The sequence below is a fragment of the Triturus cristatus genome, chromosome 5_1 (genome assembly GCF_964204655.1).
Source record: "Triturus cristatus chromosome 5_1, aTriCri1.1, whole genome shotgun sequence".
NCBI classification, from domain to species: domain Eukaryota; kingdom Metazoa; phylum Chordata; class Amphibia; order Caudata; family Salamandridae; genus Triturus; species Triturus cristatus.
This window is the reverse complement of record NC_140587.1, coordinates 123,392,093-123,408,445: the sequence shown is the minus strand read 5'-3', so window position 1 is coordinate 123,408,445 and position 16,353 is coordinate 123,392,093. Positions and strand designations below refer to the sequence as shown.

Here is a 16,353-nt window from a genome sequence, read left to right as displayed (position 1 = left end):
TGCATTCCTGAAAAAAATACATCCATAGACGTCGGTTAGAGGTAGCTGGAGGTAACGTGTAAACATTAGCTTCTCGTTTGGTACCCATGTTGTGGCCAGGCACTTCCTTTGCTACCCTTTTTCTCATGGGCCACATAGGTGTGCTTTGTCATTCTTCCTTAGCTCAGCAGCAGACTAGAAGCTAACAAGGGTCAACCTTTTGATGATACTGTGGGGATCAAAGTATATGTGATTTCTTTTCTGCTACACCAAAACATTCAGACAAATTAACATCTGTTGATGCTTGTCTGCAATCATGAAAAGCACATACATTTCTATTTGTCGTTACCTTTTGAATTAGTGATTTCTGTTTTACAGAAGGTCTCATCATTGTTGCACGTGATGACTTTTAGGCACCCCACGGGGCTCTCCGGATCATTGCATGTCAAGCACTGCAAAGAAGAATATGCTGAAAAAAGGGAAAGAGACAGACACAGTATGAGACATCTGCATGTATGTCATGTTAGCTCCTATGCTTTACTGGTAATATGTTAGAAATAGGCCTACAGTGAGGTGTGCGTGGGTTTAGGGATGGCCAGAATGTATTCGTGGAAGTGTGGAATGAGTTGAACCTGCCAATTTCTCCATGCCATTAGGCAGTGAAGGGAAATTAAGTGATTCCACACTGCAGGAAATGCTGTACATAGTTACCCATAGCCCCATTCAACACCACAGCTGATTGTCCTCCCAGCAACCAATGTCATCTAAAACTGTATCGTCATTCTGTTTGTTGCAGTATGCTCAATCAGATTGGCTGCAAATTCAAGTAAAGCACAAGGGAATTCAGCCAATCTGGTGTCTGGAAGCAGGGATAGATGAATGTCCCATCACTTAAGATGCAATGAGTTTGGGAAAGCGATACTCTAGACTTGCTCACACTGAGTACATCTCAGGGAAGGAAAGGCTGGAAGTACTTGCAGAGTGTAAGCGGGCTGGAGTGAGACTTGGCTTATTTGGGGAATGCAGTGCGACAGTGCCTTTACAATGAACTACAATGCCCTGCAGGCAATAACATCTATGGTTGGGAAAAGTGGTGGCCAAACTGTATATTTAGGTATATTTTCAACATGACTCACGGTGTCTTTGAAAGGCAATTGTGGTACTACATCCAGAACTTTTACTAAATGGATGTAGCATTTATATTGCAACGAAAAACAAGTTACTTACCTTCAGTAGCTTCTTTTCTGGTAGAGACTCTATCTAACCTAATATATGGAGCCCATAGAAACCAAAGTATGGCAGTGTGTAGAACGCAAGCTTGGAATCGTCCTAACGTATTGTGTGAGCCCATACCCAGACTGCGATGCTACCACATGTTCCTTTACCACGGAAGTCATTACAATTACTTCCTTTCGGGGGTGCGTTGTTTGGGTTAAAGTCCGCCATCTTGTCCACTGATGCACTCAATGGAGTTGCAATAGTCATTTACTCTATTCCAAAGTTCATCATCCCCATAGGGCAAGTCATAAAGACGTGAGTTGTAAAGGAACACGTGGTAACATTGCAGTTGGGTGCTAGAATAAAGTTTAAAAACATGTGTGGGAAATGCATGCGGGGTTCAATCACACAACACATGCAGACCTTCTGGGGGCTGTGTCCAAGCTAGCCCATAGCAGAGCCTAATGCATCGAACAATCAATGGAGAGATAATTATGTTTTACACTGCTTTCCCCTTTTTTGAACCAGTGGAACCCAGAAACAGGTGATCATCCAAACAGGGGTCTCTGGTCCGATTAATGTAAAAACTGAGGGGTCACTTCGGATCAAGCTCGTGGAGCCATTCTTCCTTTCAAATTTTTTGATTACATTCTAAAAAACAAGAAAGAATTCATCAGCAGTACATCAAATAGCATTTCTGTGCACCATTTCTTGGTGGGAACCACTTACAAGTGGGATATGTACAGTATCATAGCAGGAAGAAATTGAGTGAAGCCCATGCCCTATATTACTTTTTCCCAATGCTAGAGGGAGACCTGATCATGACCCTCATGGTCCGAGTGGGGTCAGTGTTCATGCCTCTGTGGGAGCGCCATCTGTCCCAGACCCGCTCCCATTTGCGTGGACAACCCCACCCCAGATGATTTGACATTTCATTTGTCATACACCAATCCATGTCCGGTTCCCACTCCACCAGCGTGGGGGCTTCTCCAGCACCCCATAAAGGTGCAATGTTTTGTTTGGTGACCACAAGACCCAATGAAAGCCACAACTTATTATATCTTGGTTGTGGGTCGTCTCCCCATATATCCAGAAGACATATTTTTGCTGTGTCTGGGGTGCCACCCCTGTGACCTCCCCCATAATCCTCTGTAGTTCTATCCAAAAGGTTTGCACAACCAGACATGACTATACATTATGGAAGAATGTGCCTCTTTCACCACAGCCCCGAAGACAGAGATCGGTCTGTAAAGTTGGGACCAGATCCTAGTCGTTCGTGCACTCCGAACTTGTAGGTCCATTCCAGAGTGTCGAATTCCATCAAGTCATCCATAGATAATACCATTGTGGATACATCCTCGTTTCGTGAACCTTCCATAATCCAATACAGCCTGCGCAGATTTAGGCATGTCCCTTTGGTATGAAGCCCGATTGATCTGAGTGGGCCAGTGAGGTGATCACCTGTCCCAGTCTATTGGCCAAAAGCTTGGCAAGGACATTAATTTTAACATTGAGGAGGAAAATTAGACAATACGAGCTGCATCACTCTGGGGATTTCCCGGTCTTATTTATTACGACGCAAGGTGCTGGCCCTCAAGTACCACACCCACCCTTCGTGCCTCCCTCCACATTTTAAGTATTTGAGGTGTCACCTTGGAGGTGAGGCATTTATATAGTTCGATAGGGAGGCCATTAGGTCCCATTGCCTTGTCCGAGCACAGTGATCTCAACGCTTGGCTGACTTCCTGTGAATCTATGTTCGCCTCGAAGAAAGTTCAGTCTTCTTCTGTTAGACTAGGAAGTTTGATGTCCCTCAGGAAATCCCCAATATCTGAGGGTGACCAGCTCATTTTGGGAGAATAAAAGTATGCCTAGTATTGTGCAAATGCATCAGCTATACCCTCGGGGTTAGAGATGGTGTCGCCCAAGTCAGTGTTGATGTGTGAGACCCATCCCCTTATTTGATCTCCCTTCTCCAGCCATACCAGTAGCTTACCTGTTTTATTGCCCACTTCAATAAGGCGTTGTTGAGATAGAGTGAGTGAGACCCTTGCCCTGTCTTCCAGCAGGTCCCTATATTCCTTCTATTTGAGGCAGAGGGCATGTAAGCTCTCCTTGTTTGCCTCATGGTGCCCCATACGCTCAAAGGCCATCATTTCATTATCCAGTGCCAGGTGTTATGCCTGTCTGTCTCTTTTCCGTCCCACTATCAAGGAGTGCACTCAACCCCGGATGACGGCTTTGTAGGCCTCCCATAAAGTCAAGTTAGAATCAACCAAGTTGTGGCTTGGGCAAGATTGCCAATGAGTTTGGCGTCCTTAAGATGCCAGGCATTGGGCTGGGTGCTAGAGGGTGCACGGCAAGATGGCCGCACCTGTGTGAGGCCCTGCCTGGCCAAGCTGTAATCCGTCCATTATCCGCCTAAAATAATCTGCATCTGAGTCCTTCGGACACATGTATGGTGCTGTAAGCCCCTGCAGCACACACTGGGAACAACTGGCGCCCTGAACACTCACTGCATGAGTGTTTTTGAGGTCTGCACAAATCTGATGGAGCGGCAGAGAAAATGGCGGCTGCCGCGAAGCTGTAACGGTGCACCTTACCTATCCTGTGGTGCGGAGCCTCGCGCGCCTGGAGCAGACAGCTCAGAGATCCCCTGCTGTATTGTACGGTTGCGAGACCGCCAGTTTTGGTGGAGGAGCGCGAAAGGTTGATCGGCGAGCACTGAGGCGGCTGCTGGACCCAGACGGAGTGTGAGTGGCGGGTCCCGGGTGAACTGGAGACCCCCCCCTATTTGCGGAGATCTACTGTCGCTGCCGGAAGTTGCTGGCGCCTGCTGGCTGCGGTGAGTGGGGGCGCGTCTCAGCCCAGGTTTTAGCTGCGGAGTATGGCTTGGGCCTAGGTTGGGGCCGCAGTCTGCGAGCTGTGGCCAGTGCGGGGTGCGGCATACAGAGGCCTGGATTTCGCTGGGAGGTGGCAGGTGCAAGCGAAAGACTTTTCCGGCTGGGCTGGTACCGACTCCTCGGTGATTAATGGCTAATTGCGCTCCCGGGTGTTATACTGCAACTGACAGAGCATTGCTGAAACTACAACAGGTGTAGTGCTCCTTACCCGCAATAGACTGCCAACATCAGAGAAAGTGTGACTGCTTGCACTGAGTGGTGTACAATAACGAGGAGTGCATGATTGCGTGTGTCAGGGCCTACACTGGTCACAACTTGGCAGCATATAGCTGATTGTGGGGAGCGGACGAGCTTTGACAGTGGGTTGTAACATCCTGAGACTGGGAGCCACTGGTGGTGTCTTCAACAGAAGGGGCCATGGGGTGGACAGATAAGGCGCAGCCACGCCTTAACCTTGAGCCACGCAAACCATCCAAAACTCTGCAAAAGGCTGCATCTGATTCGAAGGTGGATGCCCAGGCTGATGGCCCCCCACGCTGGAATCCACGTTGCTGGCCATGCAGCGCAGTCTACAGTCCAATGAGGGTACAATGGCTGCGGTCAACCACCGACTTGACCACATGTCCTCCCAGTCAGAAAAACAAAATGCTCGCCTGGGGGAGGTGGAGCAGAGGGTGTCGGCTATGGAGGATGGCCTGTGTACAGTTTCTGAAAAGACACTCAATATGGAGAAAGTACTAGCCCTCATCCAGGCCAAAAATGAGGAATTTGGAGGCGCGGTCCCGGTGCAATAACATCAGAATTAATGGGCTGCTGGAGTTCACCACTGTGGGAAAAATGGAGACCTACATAGAAAACCTCATTTCAGATCTTTTTGGTGCTGATCAACTCCCTAACATATTCATTGTGGAGCGTGCCCACCGATCTCTTGCCACCAGGCCAGTGCCGGGGGCTCTGCCCCGCCCAATCATAGCCAAACTTTTGAATTATAGGGACCAGGACACCATATTGAGGATGGCAAGAGAAAAGGGCACTATAATTCACCAAGGCAATACACTGGCCTTCTTCCCTGTCTTCACGGTGGCTGTTCAGGTGGCCAGACAAGAATTTGGCACTGTGAAAAACTTTCTGCAAATGGAAGGGGTCCCATATGCGATGCTGTATCCTGCCCGCTTACGTATAGGTGTGGACGGGGATTGTAAAATATTTTCATCTCCAAAAGCGGCTCTGGAGCATGCCAAACAGTTGAAGCGCTGGAGACGCGAGGCCAGTACTACACCAGAAAAGGAGGAGTAGCAGTGGGAAGCACAAGTTTGCTATCATTTTACCTCCACGTATAGCATCTCGGACTGATCCTGTTGTATTGTATATTAAATTGAACTTCCCTAGGTGCTGTTAAGAGGCATGCAGAAATCCCCAAATAGGGTGTATGCACTGACTGCTAGTTGAGATGCCATAAGCGACCTGAATTTTTTATGATATTGTGTTTACATCACAATGGTTTCTTCTCTTCAGGTTGGTTGTTCACTACTGAGTACTCTTGTTACGGATTCAGTTGAGTCTTTGTGAACTATGCTTTCACGGAGATGTCTCACTGCCCAGGGGGCTGTTGCACTTTGTTATAATATGTATTAGGATATGGACGTATTATTATGCTAGCGCAAATTAGACCTGCTCGCCATCTTCAACACTGTAGGAGGTCAGTAGCACTCTGTGCCCCTGTAACTGGGTGTACCCCAAATGCTTATCTTTTTTTTTTGGTATGTTGGGGGAGTTGGTAGGGTATTGGGATGACTTTGGCATGTTGGGGTTGCTGGAGTGGATGGGGTGCTGGGGGGTTGTTTCGGGGTAGGCAGAATGAAGATGACACTAGATTGGACATCCTCCGTTTGGGTGTGTAATGGCACTTCGGGTGAACATTGCCTGTTATATTCCACATGTGCTCAGTAATGGTTGGATTTAAATTATGAATAGTACAGTTAAGTTCCTTACTTGGAATGTATGCGGACTTAACACACCTAAAAAGATAAGATCGGTGTTTGCTTACCTGGATCGCATGGGAGTGCAAATAGCCTTACTGCAGGAGACGCATTTAACGACAGATTCAGCAAACAAAGTGGGTGCACGCTGGGTAGGTGCCAGAGCTGGGTCATCTTACTCTACCAACTCTAGTTTCTTTTGGGCTCTGGTGAAGAGGGGAGTTCCTTTTACTGTGGTTCGCTCTGAAACGGATGACTGTGGATGAGTAGTGATTCTGCATGGGCAGCTGGGTGGCAAGAGTGTGTTGCTTGTGAATGTATATGGCCCAAATGTAGATTACCCCTCTTTCTATTCAGATGTGTGGTGTAGAATATCTACATTTCCTCCAGCGGCAATTATTAGGGGGTGCGATTTTAACGTTTACTTGGATGCTGCAATGGACAGGGCTGGCAGTAGTGAGATGCGGCCTAAACAGGCGGCGGACGTACTAATGGGGTTATTAGATGCAGGGCACCTACATGACATTTGGCGCAGCCGTCACCCCGCTGGCCGGGAGAGAACATTTGTTTCTTCTGTACATGGGTCCTGGTCCCGTATAGACTTTTGGCTTGTTTCGGAGATGGTTTGTACTTGGGTAGTTGCGGTGAAGCACGAAGCACACACTCTGTCTGACCACTTCCTTGTACTCCTTGAATTGCAAATTCCTACCTGTGAGAGACCACCCTTTGCATGGAGACATCAACCCTCAGAACTTAACGACCTGGTATTCAGGCAGACTATTGCTGAGGCGATTAAAAACGTTTTTAGAGAGAATGAGGGGTCAGTGGATAGCGCAGGAGTGCTATGGGGAGCGTTCAAGGTTATCATCAGGAGATCTTACATAGGGGTCCAATCCGGAGTGCTGCGCGATATTCGACAGAGGATAAAAAAACTAGTATCCGATATCTTTCAACTCGAACGTGAATATGAATCTGATCCCTCCACCGCTAAACTAGCTGCCATAGGCGAACTTGTCACGGAACACAATGAGACTGTAGACCAAGAGCTATTGCACTGCTCCCGAAGGAAAATAGCATGGTACTATGGTGAGGGAGGCCGCCCTGGTTGTTCTCTTGTGCAAAAGCTGGCAGAGCCGCACAGCCAGGAAAATATAACAGAACTCATTGACGAAGACGGGGTAGCCCGCCACTCGACAACGGAGCTCTGCGATACCGTTTTACAGTTCTCCACCCGTCTAATTGCTTCCAGGGCTTCTCCGCCAACTGCAGAGATTGATGCATACCTGGACGATGTTGTCCTAGTGTAGCTATCTAATTCTCACCGCAAATACTTTGTACAACCGTTTGTAGAAGAGGACGTTAAATAAGCCATTATTTCCCTACCAACCTGTAAGGCCGCAGGGTTGGATGGGCTGCCCAGCGAATTTTATAAAGCTTACCCGTCGGATCTGGCCCCTCGGCTATTAGAAGTCTATGCAGAAGCCTATGAGAAGGGGACACTGCCACCTTCTCTCCGGGAGGCTCTACTTGTTACATTATTGAAATCTGAGAAGCCCCCGAAACAGTGTGGGTCCTATAGACCTCTCTCGATCATTAATATTGATGCAAAGATTTTGGCAAAAATGATAGCCACAAGGATACAACCACTAGTCCCTCTCCTGGTTCTGCTGGACCAGTCTGGGGTTGTCACAGCGCGCTCTACGACTCACAACTTGCGCACGATCTTCTCCACCTTACACCACCTTTAACCAGACTTTCAAGCGGTTGCTGTGCTGCTTGATGCAGCAAAAGCCTTCGACTCTCTGCAATGGCCTTTTATGTTCACGGTTCACGGTTTTGAATAGGATGGGCTTACCTCTGTTCTTCTTACAATGGCTCAGGGTGCTGTACAGTTGTCCGGTAGCCCGGGTTAGGGTCAATGGGTGGGTGTCATCATTGTTCCATATTGAGAGAGGCACGCGGCAGGGGTGCCCCCTGTCACCTATGCTCTTTTCACTTGCCTTGGAGGCCCTTGCCTGCAAATTACATCAAAAGCACGCTGCAGCTGCTCTGCGGTTCAGGCAGCGACCACTGATCGTCTCCCTCTATGCAGATGACATGATGCTATATGTCCGTCAACCCACTATGTACCTGCCTGCACTTCTCAGGGAGTATGTAAGGTTTGAAAGATTCTCAGGCCTTGGGATCAACTGGTCAAAATCTGTGGTATTTCCCATCACGGCACACACGAAAGCGGTGGAGTTGGAATATCCACTGACCTGGACGTCTGATCCCGTGAAATATCTTGGGGTATGGATTCACAGGGATCACAATATTGTTGTCACTGAGAACTATGGCCATGCGGTTACGCGCATCATGGAACTGGCTGAGCGATGGGCGCAATTGCCCCTTTCATTGGCAGACAAGATAGCAGTTGTGAAAATGGCCTTTCTTCCTAAATTGCTTTATTTCTTTGTAAATATTCCTATAAAATGTAATGTGGCAATGTTCCGAACTCTGCAATCGTCACTGCTGATGTTTGCATGGGGCCGTAAGAAACCCCGATGCCGGTGGGACCTTTTGGTTCAGCCCTTTGATTGGGGTGGCTTTGAGGCTCCTGACCTTCGACTATACTACTTGTGCGCGCAGGCGCAATTCGCGCATTATTGGCATTTCCCCCAGCGCTTTCAGCCTCACGTGTCTATCGAATCTGATGCTGTCCTTCCAGTGCCACTGCAGGCGGCAACCCTGTCAGGGGGATCAGGTGGCCCACGGACTGAAATAAATCCTGCACTGTGTACGGTGTGGGCATGGAGAATGCTTGCAACACGGGCACAACTATCCTATTTATACGCTCCATTGCTGACCCTAGCTTCACACCCTGATATCTCTGTGTCACAAGAGACGCCGGCCCTACGAGAGAGGGCTAAAGCGGGTATCTCTCGGCTGGGTGATCTTTACAAGAATGGTCAATTTAAAAGATTGCAGGAGGCTCAGCATGCACAGATCCTGGCTTTATGTTTGGCTTTACATACGTCCGAGTCCGACAGGCTATTCGCGCAGCGTATCAAGAGTACCATATGGAGCCCACAACTCTATGGGCATTGCAGGCAATGCTGTCGGGAGAGGGGCATAAGGGGTTAACCACTAAACTCTATAATGCTTCCTTGCGCGAGGGGGAACAGTGCGTTCACCCCTCTTGTATACGCTGGCAGGCAGAGCTGGGTATTACTCTTGCGCCAGAGGTTTGGACGGCGTGCTGCCAACTCACTGGTCGTCTCACAGCTAAGTTCAATCTCAGAATTATTCACTTCAAATTCTTGCATCAATTGTACTACTCCCCTTCACAACTACATAGGTATGGTCTGCGAGAAACCTGCTAACTGTGTGCACTGTGGAATTGCAGATGCAGACTTCTTACACGTGGCATGGCTGTGTGCGGGTGTATTTGCTTTCTGGACTGCTGTGGTGAATATGCTTACTGATATAGTGCTGGAACCTGTGCACTGCACTCCTAAAATATGCTTGCTGGGTTATGTTAAACACCTTAAACCCTGCAATAAGCGAATTGTTGCAGTATCTACTCTATTCGCAAAAAGGGCCGAGGCGCAGTGTTGGGGTGCTAAGGCAATTCCTACAGTGAAGAAATGGCTCCATGATTTGATCTATTGTAGGAATCAGTTGCAGATATATGAAGAGGAGTTACCAGAGACTTCCCGTCCCAAAGACGTTTGGGCCCCGCTTACACCATATCTGCTATCCCACCCAGACCTATTGTGAATCTCTAGAATTGTTGTACCCCTTATTTCTCTATCTCAACAGCTTCAGTGGAGGTGCCCGCCCACTGATCTGTTCTATGCCGCTCCCTGAATGTTACCTTGGATCTTGTATGCTAGTTTTTCCCGGTTCATGGTAGCAGACTACATGTAAGAGCTTATCCATTGTCATCATTGTTATGGCCTTGCATGTGACGGTCTTTTGACGTACAGGTAATCTCCGAATGTACCAGACTTTTGATCTTGTTCTGCCTGGGAGGGGTGGGGGGGGGTATGGTGGGTTGTGTGATCTTAACACTCTGTACCAACTTGCATTACATGACTGTTTTTGTATGTCTGAAATCAATAAACATATATAAAAAAAAATATTTAAAAAAGATGCCAGGCATTGATAGGTCACGGGACCCGTGTCATGTTGGCATGTCCCCAAATCGCCAACCACACCGGTGACCTCCCTGGCCAGGCAGTGGACCTCAACCACCCATGCTAAGTGGGTGGATTGGGTAAATATATAATCTAGTCTAGAGAGGCTGTGGGGGACCCCAGACAGGAAGGTGTACTGATGCTCTGCCTTATGTCTCATACACCAGATATCAGTCAGGCCCAGGGGGTCGATTAAATCAGACAGCGTGGGATTCCAGTGGGTAGCACGGGTCCAGGAGTGTCAATCTAGATTGGGTGAAAGAAGGGCATTGATGTCACCCGAAAGGAGTAGAACCCCCTCTGGTAACTGGAGCAACATCTCACTCAGCCTTGGGAGCATGAGACGATGATGTTGGGGCAGGTTGTACACTGAATACAGGTTAATTGGGACTCCATCCCAGGTACCCATATATGCCATATAGTTACCTTGGGGGTCAACCTGTGACTTGTGCGGGTTATTAGGAGTTGAATTCTTGATAAGGATTCCCACCCTGTGGGTCAGTTGTATAAGCAAAATGTGCCACCATGGTGCAGCCCCTCTGGATTTTTCTTTACAAATATTGCCTAGTAGGTGTGTTCCTTGCAGTAGCACCACATCGGGGGAGTGTTTGTGAATGAATTGATGGACAATTCCCTGCCTAATCTTGTTGCTGAGGCCATTTACGTTCCACAACAGAATTGTTAAATGAGCTCGAGGACTAGAGAGGAGTGGCATGACGTGCATTTAAAGTGAAGGCATAAGCTCCACACAAGAAAGGGGGACCCCAGGTGGTGTCATCGAACAATATGCTGTTGCTGCTCTGTAATATAACTATAACTGCCCCAAGTAAATTAAAGAAACTTCCCACCCTGCTCTCAAGCCCGGTGGAAACTAAACAGCCCACCCAACCCCAACTTGCAAGGTGCCTGTTGTCCCTTAAAAAAAGAAGCATTGTAGTTAACTTAAAACTGAGGGCATAAAGTGACTATCGCAGCCCGTTTCTCCATAACACCCAAGAAGTCTCCATGTGGAGGGACTGCTCCTTTCATGTTTTATTGATATAGTGAAACATAGGCACTGGTCATTGTACCTCAGTTTTGGATGGTAGTATCCCCACAGGCTGGCCCGCCCCCGGGACGTTAATATGGTAGGATGCATATGGTAGGATGTCCCAAATGCAATACATTTTCAGGATGCTATAACGGCCACCAGGAAGTTCGCAAGTCTCTCTGGGCCACCTCAGAGGTCCGGCACAGACGGGACTCCATCTGGCCGCATATCCAAGCCATCTGTACTTTCTCTGCCACTCCGTCTTCCTCATCCATTGTCGTATCTTGGTAGTTGATTGTTTTGTCTTTAACCCGCACCTGCAGTGCGCTAGCCCTCAAGCCCTTCCAGTGCTACTCCAGGGAGCCAAAAAACATGTTTTCCCTTCTGCAATTACTCTAAGTTTGGCTGGGAAAAGCATCATGTATTTGATGATGCGGTTCCGCAGCTCTCTGTTGACATCCGTAAAGCTCCTTGTTTTACCTGCTGCTCAGCCAGTGTGACTGGGGTTTTGGAATGTTGGTGTGTGGTGATACTGTAAAATGTTGGAGTGAGGGATTCAGTTGGAGAATGAGCTGAGCAGCAGGAAGGCTGCTCCTGGTGGGGCTCTTCATTATAACTACCTAATAAACTTCCTACAAATATACACATGGACTACTGGACTTCATTCCAATACAACACTCCTCCGCAGCTGTTGAGGGTGAAGTCAGGGCAGAGACTGAAGATTCCCCCTTCAAATTTCAGGTCTGGAATGCGTCTTGCTACTGCAAAATTGCATCTCTGTCTCTGTAATTGGAGATATGTGCAATAATGGTACGTGGAGGCATGCCTGGTCTAGAGGCAGTAGCTGACATTCAGTGTGCTCTCTCAACTGAGAAGAATTTTGATAGACCCCTTAGTTAAAGCACAGTGGTAATAAAATGTTCAACAAAAAGGCCAGTGCAGGACTCCTCTGTTCTCTCCAGAATCCCCACTAGACGGATATTGTTCTGTCTGGACCTTCCTTCCATGTTCTTCAAATGCGCCTGCATGGTGGCATTTTCTTTAAGTAGGGAGTGACCTGTTTCTGAAGCTGGTCAGTGACCTTACTGATATCTAAGACTGTCTGTCTTGTGTCGTGGAGGCGGTCTTTTTCCTTACTCAGCTCTGCTCTCGTTAGCGACATCTTCACCACTAGAGAGTCCAATTTTGGTTCTAGGGTGCCCTTTATGCTTTGGATGGACACCATGATCTCTCTAATTGATGGCTCCTGGGCCTCTTTGTCTGGCTGTTGTTCACTCGGCTTGGCCCCACTGTTGGCATGTATGGGCGCAGGGATGGTATATCGCTCCATCTTGCTCTGCAGTGTTTTCTTTCCCTCCTTGCCTCCTGCCATGGTGGATAAATGTGCCATTGATGCTACTTGATTGTCTGAAAGGGCCCGTAACGACTCTGCAACACCCCTCACTGCTGCCTCCCAGGCCAGGGAACCAGGTAGCGAAGAAGAAGGGTGTGAGACATTGTGTCCCCACCTATGGGCCCTCTCCCATGGCCTGCCGGTGCTTAGTGTGTGGGCCACCAGGCTTCGCTGTTAATTGATGAGCCCCACACAGGCCTGATTTGTAGGTGGCCTGGCAATAGATCCACCAAGTAAATCACAGGTAGTAAGTATCTGGACCCAGCCCAAGTCTGCAATATATCCACAAAGCGGCGGGCTCCAGCTATTCTCACCTGCCGCACCCCGGAGCGACACTCAAAGCTTATTCATGGCCCCTCCACCTCTTACCTTGATTGGCCCCGGATTTACAGGTGTCCGTCCCGCTTCTTCGAGGCTGGTAGCTTGTTGCTGTTTCAGGCCACTGGTGGATCAAGCACGCTGCTCCTCAGCGGGGCCAAGAAGGCTGGCGATCAAAGACAATGGGCGCGCCCACCCCTAGGAGGGTCTATTCTCTCCCTTATGGCATCCACCCCATGTCGCATCCCCGCAGACGACAGCATGCCTCTATCCTTACTATCTGAACAAGGAAGATGACGCACTTCAGATGGGCAAGAAGGGCAGGCAGGCCCCTGAAATGAGGGTGCCCACCCCTTGCTGGATTGTCATCTGCTTACACTGTGGTCAGCGCAAGGATAGGGCACTGCCAGGACACCCCACTGTCCTCCAGCAACACCGCAGTCCAGGCTGATCCAGGAAGGCCACTCAGTCGAGGTAGGCCATGCCCCAGATCCCCAACATGGCACAGCTCGGTAAGTCGCATGAGCATAGTCCGCTGCGGGGAGGGGTCCAGTGCTTGGGGCAAGTACCCCCACGAGTATATCGAATGATGGCGGATGATATTGGGTAAAGGCAACGAGGGTTCAGGAGCCCTTTCAGAATGTGTCCGCCATGTTCGCCCGTTGGCCATGCCCCCACTCATTCTTCTTTCTTTAATGAATTAGGTGGTCCATAGAAAGCCGGCAAGGTGATGGATTACCCAAAATTGAAGGGTCTAACTACCTTCAGCAGAAATGCCGCTGTCATCCAGAGGACCGAAGCCGCCAAATACAAACTTGTGTGGTCCACCAGCAAGATGCAGGAAGCCAAGGGGCCTAGAAGCCTTAGAGTCCCTCCCACTGCAACCCAGGTCAAAAGCTGAAACATCAGGATTGTAGCCCAATGTCCTGGATTCATTGAGGTGAAGGGAGCACTCTGGAAATCACGATTGCTCCAAGAAAGGGGAGCCATTGGGAACAAGTTAGGCTTGAATTTGACATGTTGATGGAAAAGCACAATGATATCCACAGGTCAGCTGTTGCGTGGAGGTGATCTACAACCGTTTAAGGTGAGCCCCTTTTCAGTAGCCAGTCGTTAAGGTACGGAAAGGCTGGTATTTCCAAAATGCGCAGAATGGCTGCAACTAACACCTTTGTGAACTCGTGATGTCTGCTGGTAAGACCAAAAGGAAGCACATTGAATTGAAAGTGCTCTTGGCCTACCTAGATTTTGTGGAGGTGCAGCACTTTAGAGATAAGCATCCTGCAAACCCAATGCCACTATCCAGTCTCATGGGTCCAGGGAAGACAGAACTTGGGACAATATGAGCGTTTTGAACTTGTGCTTCTGGAGAAAGAAGTTCAAAGGGCAGAGATCGAGGATGGGGCAGAGACCTAATTTTTTTCAGCAACAAAAAATAACAGGACTAACAGCCAGTCCTGATCTCTTATGCCAGCACCCTTTCTATTAATCCCTCAGCCAGGATAGCTTGAACTGCTACTCAGACTATGGACAAGTTGTCCTCTTGGAGGAGTTGCGATGTGGGTGACATATCTGGAGGATGTGAAAGGAAAGGTAGGGGGTGACCATGTTCCTCAATCAGAAGTACCCATTGGTCAGATGTGATGCTCCACCACCTGCCGGGGGGTAGAAGGTGATGTGGACTTCACTGAGAGATTGTGTGCTGCAGAGGACAAATCAAACCAGTTTTGCCACAGCAGCGGGACAGGGTGCTGGGTTTGAGTAAAGTGTTGGACCGGTACACTGTTGGCTCGCTCCTCGGCCTTCACCTTGAAACAACTGAGAGGCCTGTTAACTGAGAGGCCTGTTCCTGCTGAGGTATGTACTGGTATTGCCTCTCCTGCTGTCCCGTGCCGAAGACTCGAAACGGACAAGGTTGTTTGGGGAACTGCTGAGCAGAAGGATCCAGGAGAGAAAGCTGTGACTTTGCTCTCTTTAAATCGCTCAAAGGCTGTATTCACTTGTGCTACAAATAGCCAAGAGCTGTCGAAGGGCATTTGCATAAGGGATTGATGGATGTCAGAAGAAACGCATGTGGAGGGAATCCAGAAATGTGTGAGCCAAAGCACCACACAGGTCCCGACTACCCTGCCCAGGCAGTCGCTCGTGTCCAGGTGGAGTCTAGTGTCTGATTTCTCATTCCGCTCACCATGTTCCAACCACTGGCCCTCATATTCCTATGTATGTGGCTATTGGTGGAAGCGGTGGGAGATGGAAGAGTGCATTGCTCCAGCTGAAGTCAGAGTATAAGTTTGTCCTTTCTGATTTGTGATTGGTCAAACATTAGCAAATGGGTTAAACCTCTTGCTTTCAGTCATTTTGTTTGACAATGAAGTAGTTAAGCAGATGGGCCCTATTGCCTTTCTGGACTGTCATTACTGTCGACAAAGCCCATTTGGTATGTTGCACTGGGTGCTGGACACCAGGTCTTTTTCTCCTTCAACACTGGTACTTTCTGCTATCCCCTGTCCAGAGGAGAGATAAGACGTTTGACCAGCCCTACTTGTGTGCGGCTAATGTGCCTATTTTGTGAATGACATGATTGAATAGGATCAGTGCTTGATTTTTTTTTAAAGTGCTGAAGCCCAGAGATTTTCATAGACCCTGGAGCCAGGGCTGACAAGTACTGGTGTTGCTGCATACCAAGTTTCTTGCCTGTCATCTATACTATTGGCACAAATTAAGCACCGGATAGATGTTTTGCATAAAAAAGCCCTACTTTTGGATCACTCATTTGCGGTTAGAGAACGGAGAACAGAGAACGGTCACATAAAGGCATATTTAAAGCTTGACATCTGGGGGGGCAAGAGGGGAGGTGAATTTGACAGTCTTCAAACTTCAGAAGCGCTCCCCTAGATGCCAAAGCAACTACCCCTATTTAAATTTGGATCTGTCTGATGCTGATACTGTGACGTTTGCATCCCAGGAAGCATGGGAGAGGAAAAGGAAGGTCTTGTGAAGGTTGGTGGGAAGAGCGATGGTGCAGCGGTCGGGCATCTCCTGTTCACAGACGTGACGTGGGGCTTTAGGCACTTGGAACTACTGATTGTATGTCCCCTGGTGAGTGAATGGAAGAGTAGAGGAGCAGTGGTAAGGAGGCTCCAGATTTTGCCTAAATAGATAATACACAGGTTCAGATGTCAGATCACTCCATCAGGTGAGAGTTTTTGGGAGAAAGGCCTGGATTGCTAAAGTATCGGCTAATAGAAGAGGGGATATGCTGACAGTAGACCCATTGCTAAAGTATATGCCAAACTAGAGACTGCACAGTCTGGTAGAAGATTGGAACGCAAAGGCATGGAGATGAAGCTATTAC

At 48.6% G+C, this 16,353-nt stretch overlaps 1 protein-coding gene across 1 annotated transcript in view; it reads right to left on the bottom strand.

Annotated features, from left to right (window-relative positions):
- Positions 1-16,353, bottom strand: part of LOC146830354 (ly6/PLAUR domain-containing protein 2-like) — a 298,792-nt gene that overhangs the window by 120,832 nt on the left and 161,607 nt on the right. The window contains exon 2 of the mRNA XM_085604038.1: positions 329-448. Within this exon, the coding sequence (XP_085460164.1) occupies positions 329-448 (120 nt within the window). The remainder of the gene's footprint in view (positions 1-328; positions 449-16,353) is intronic.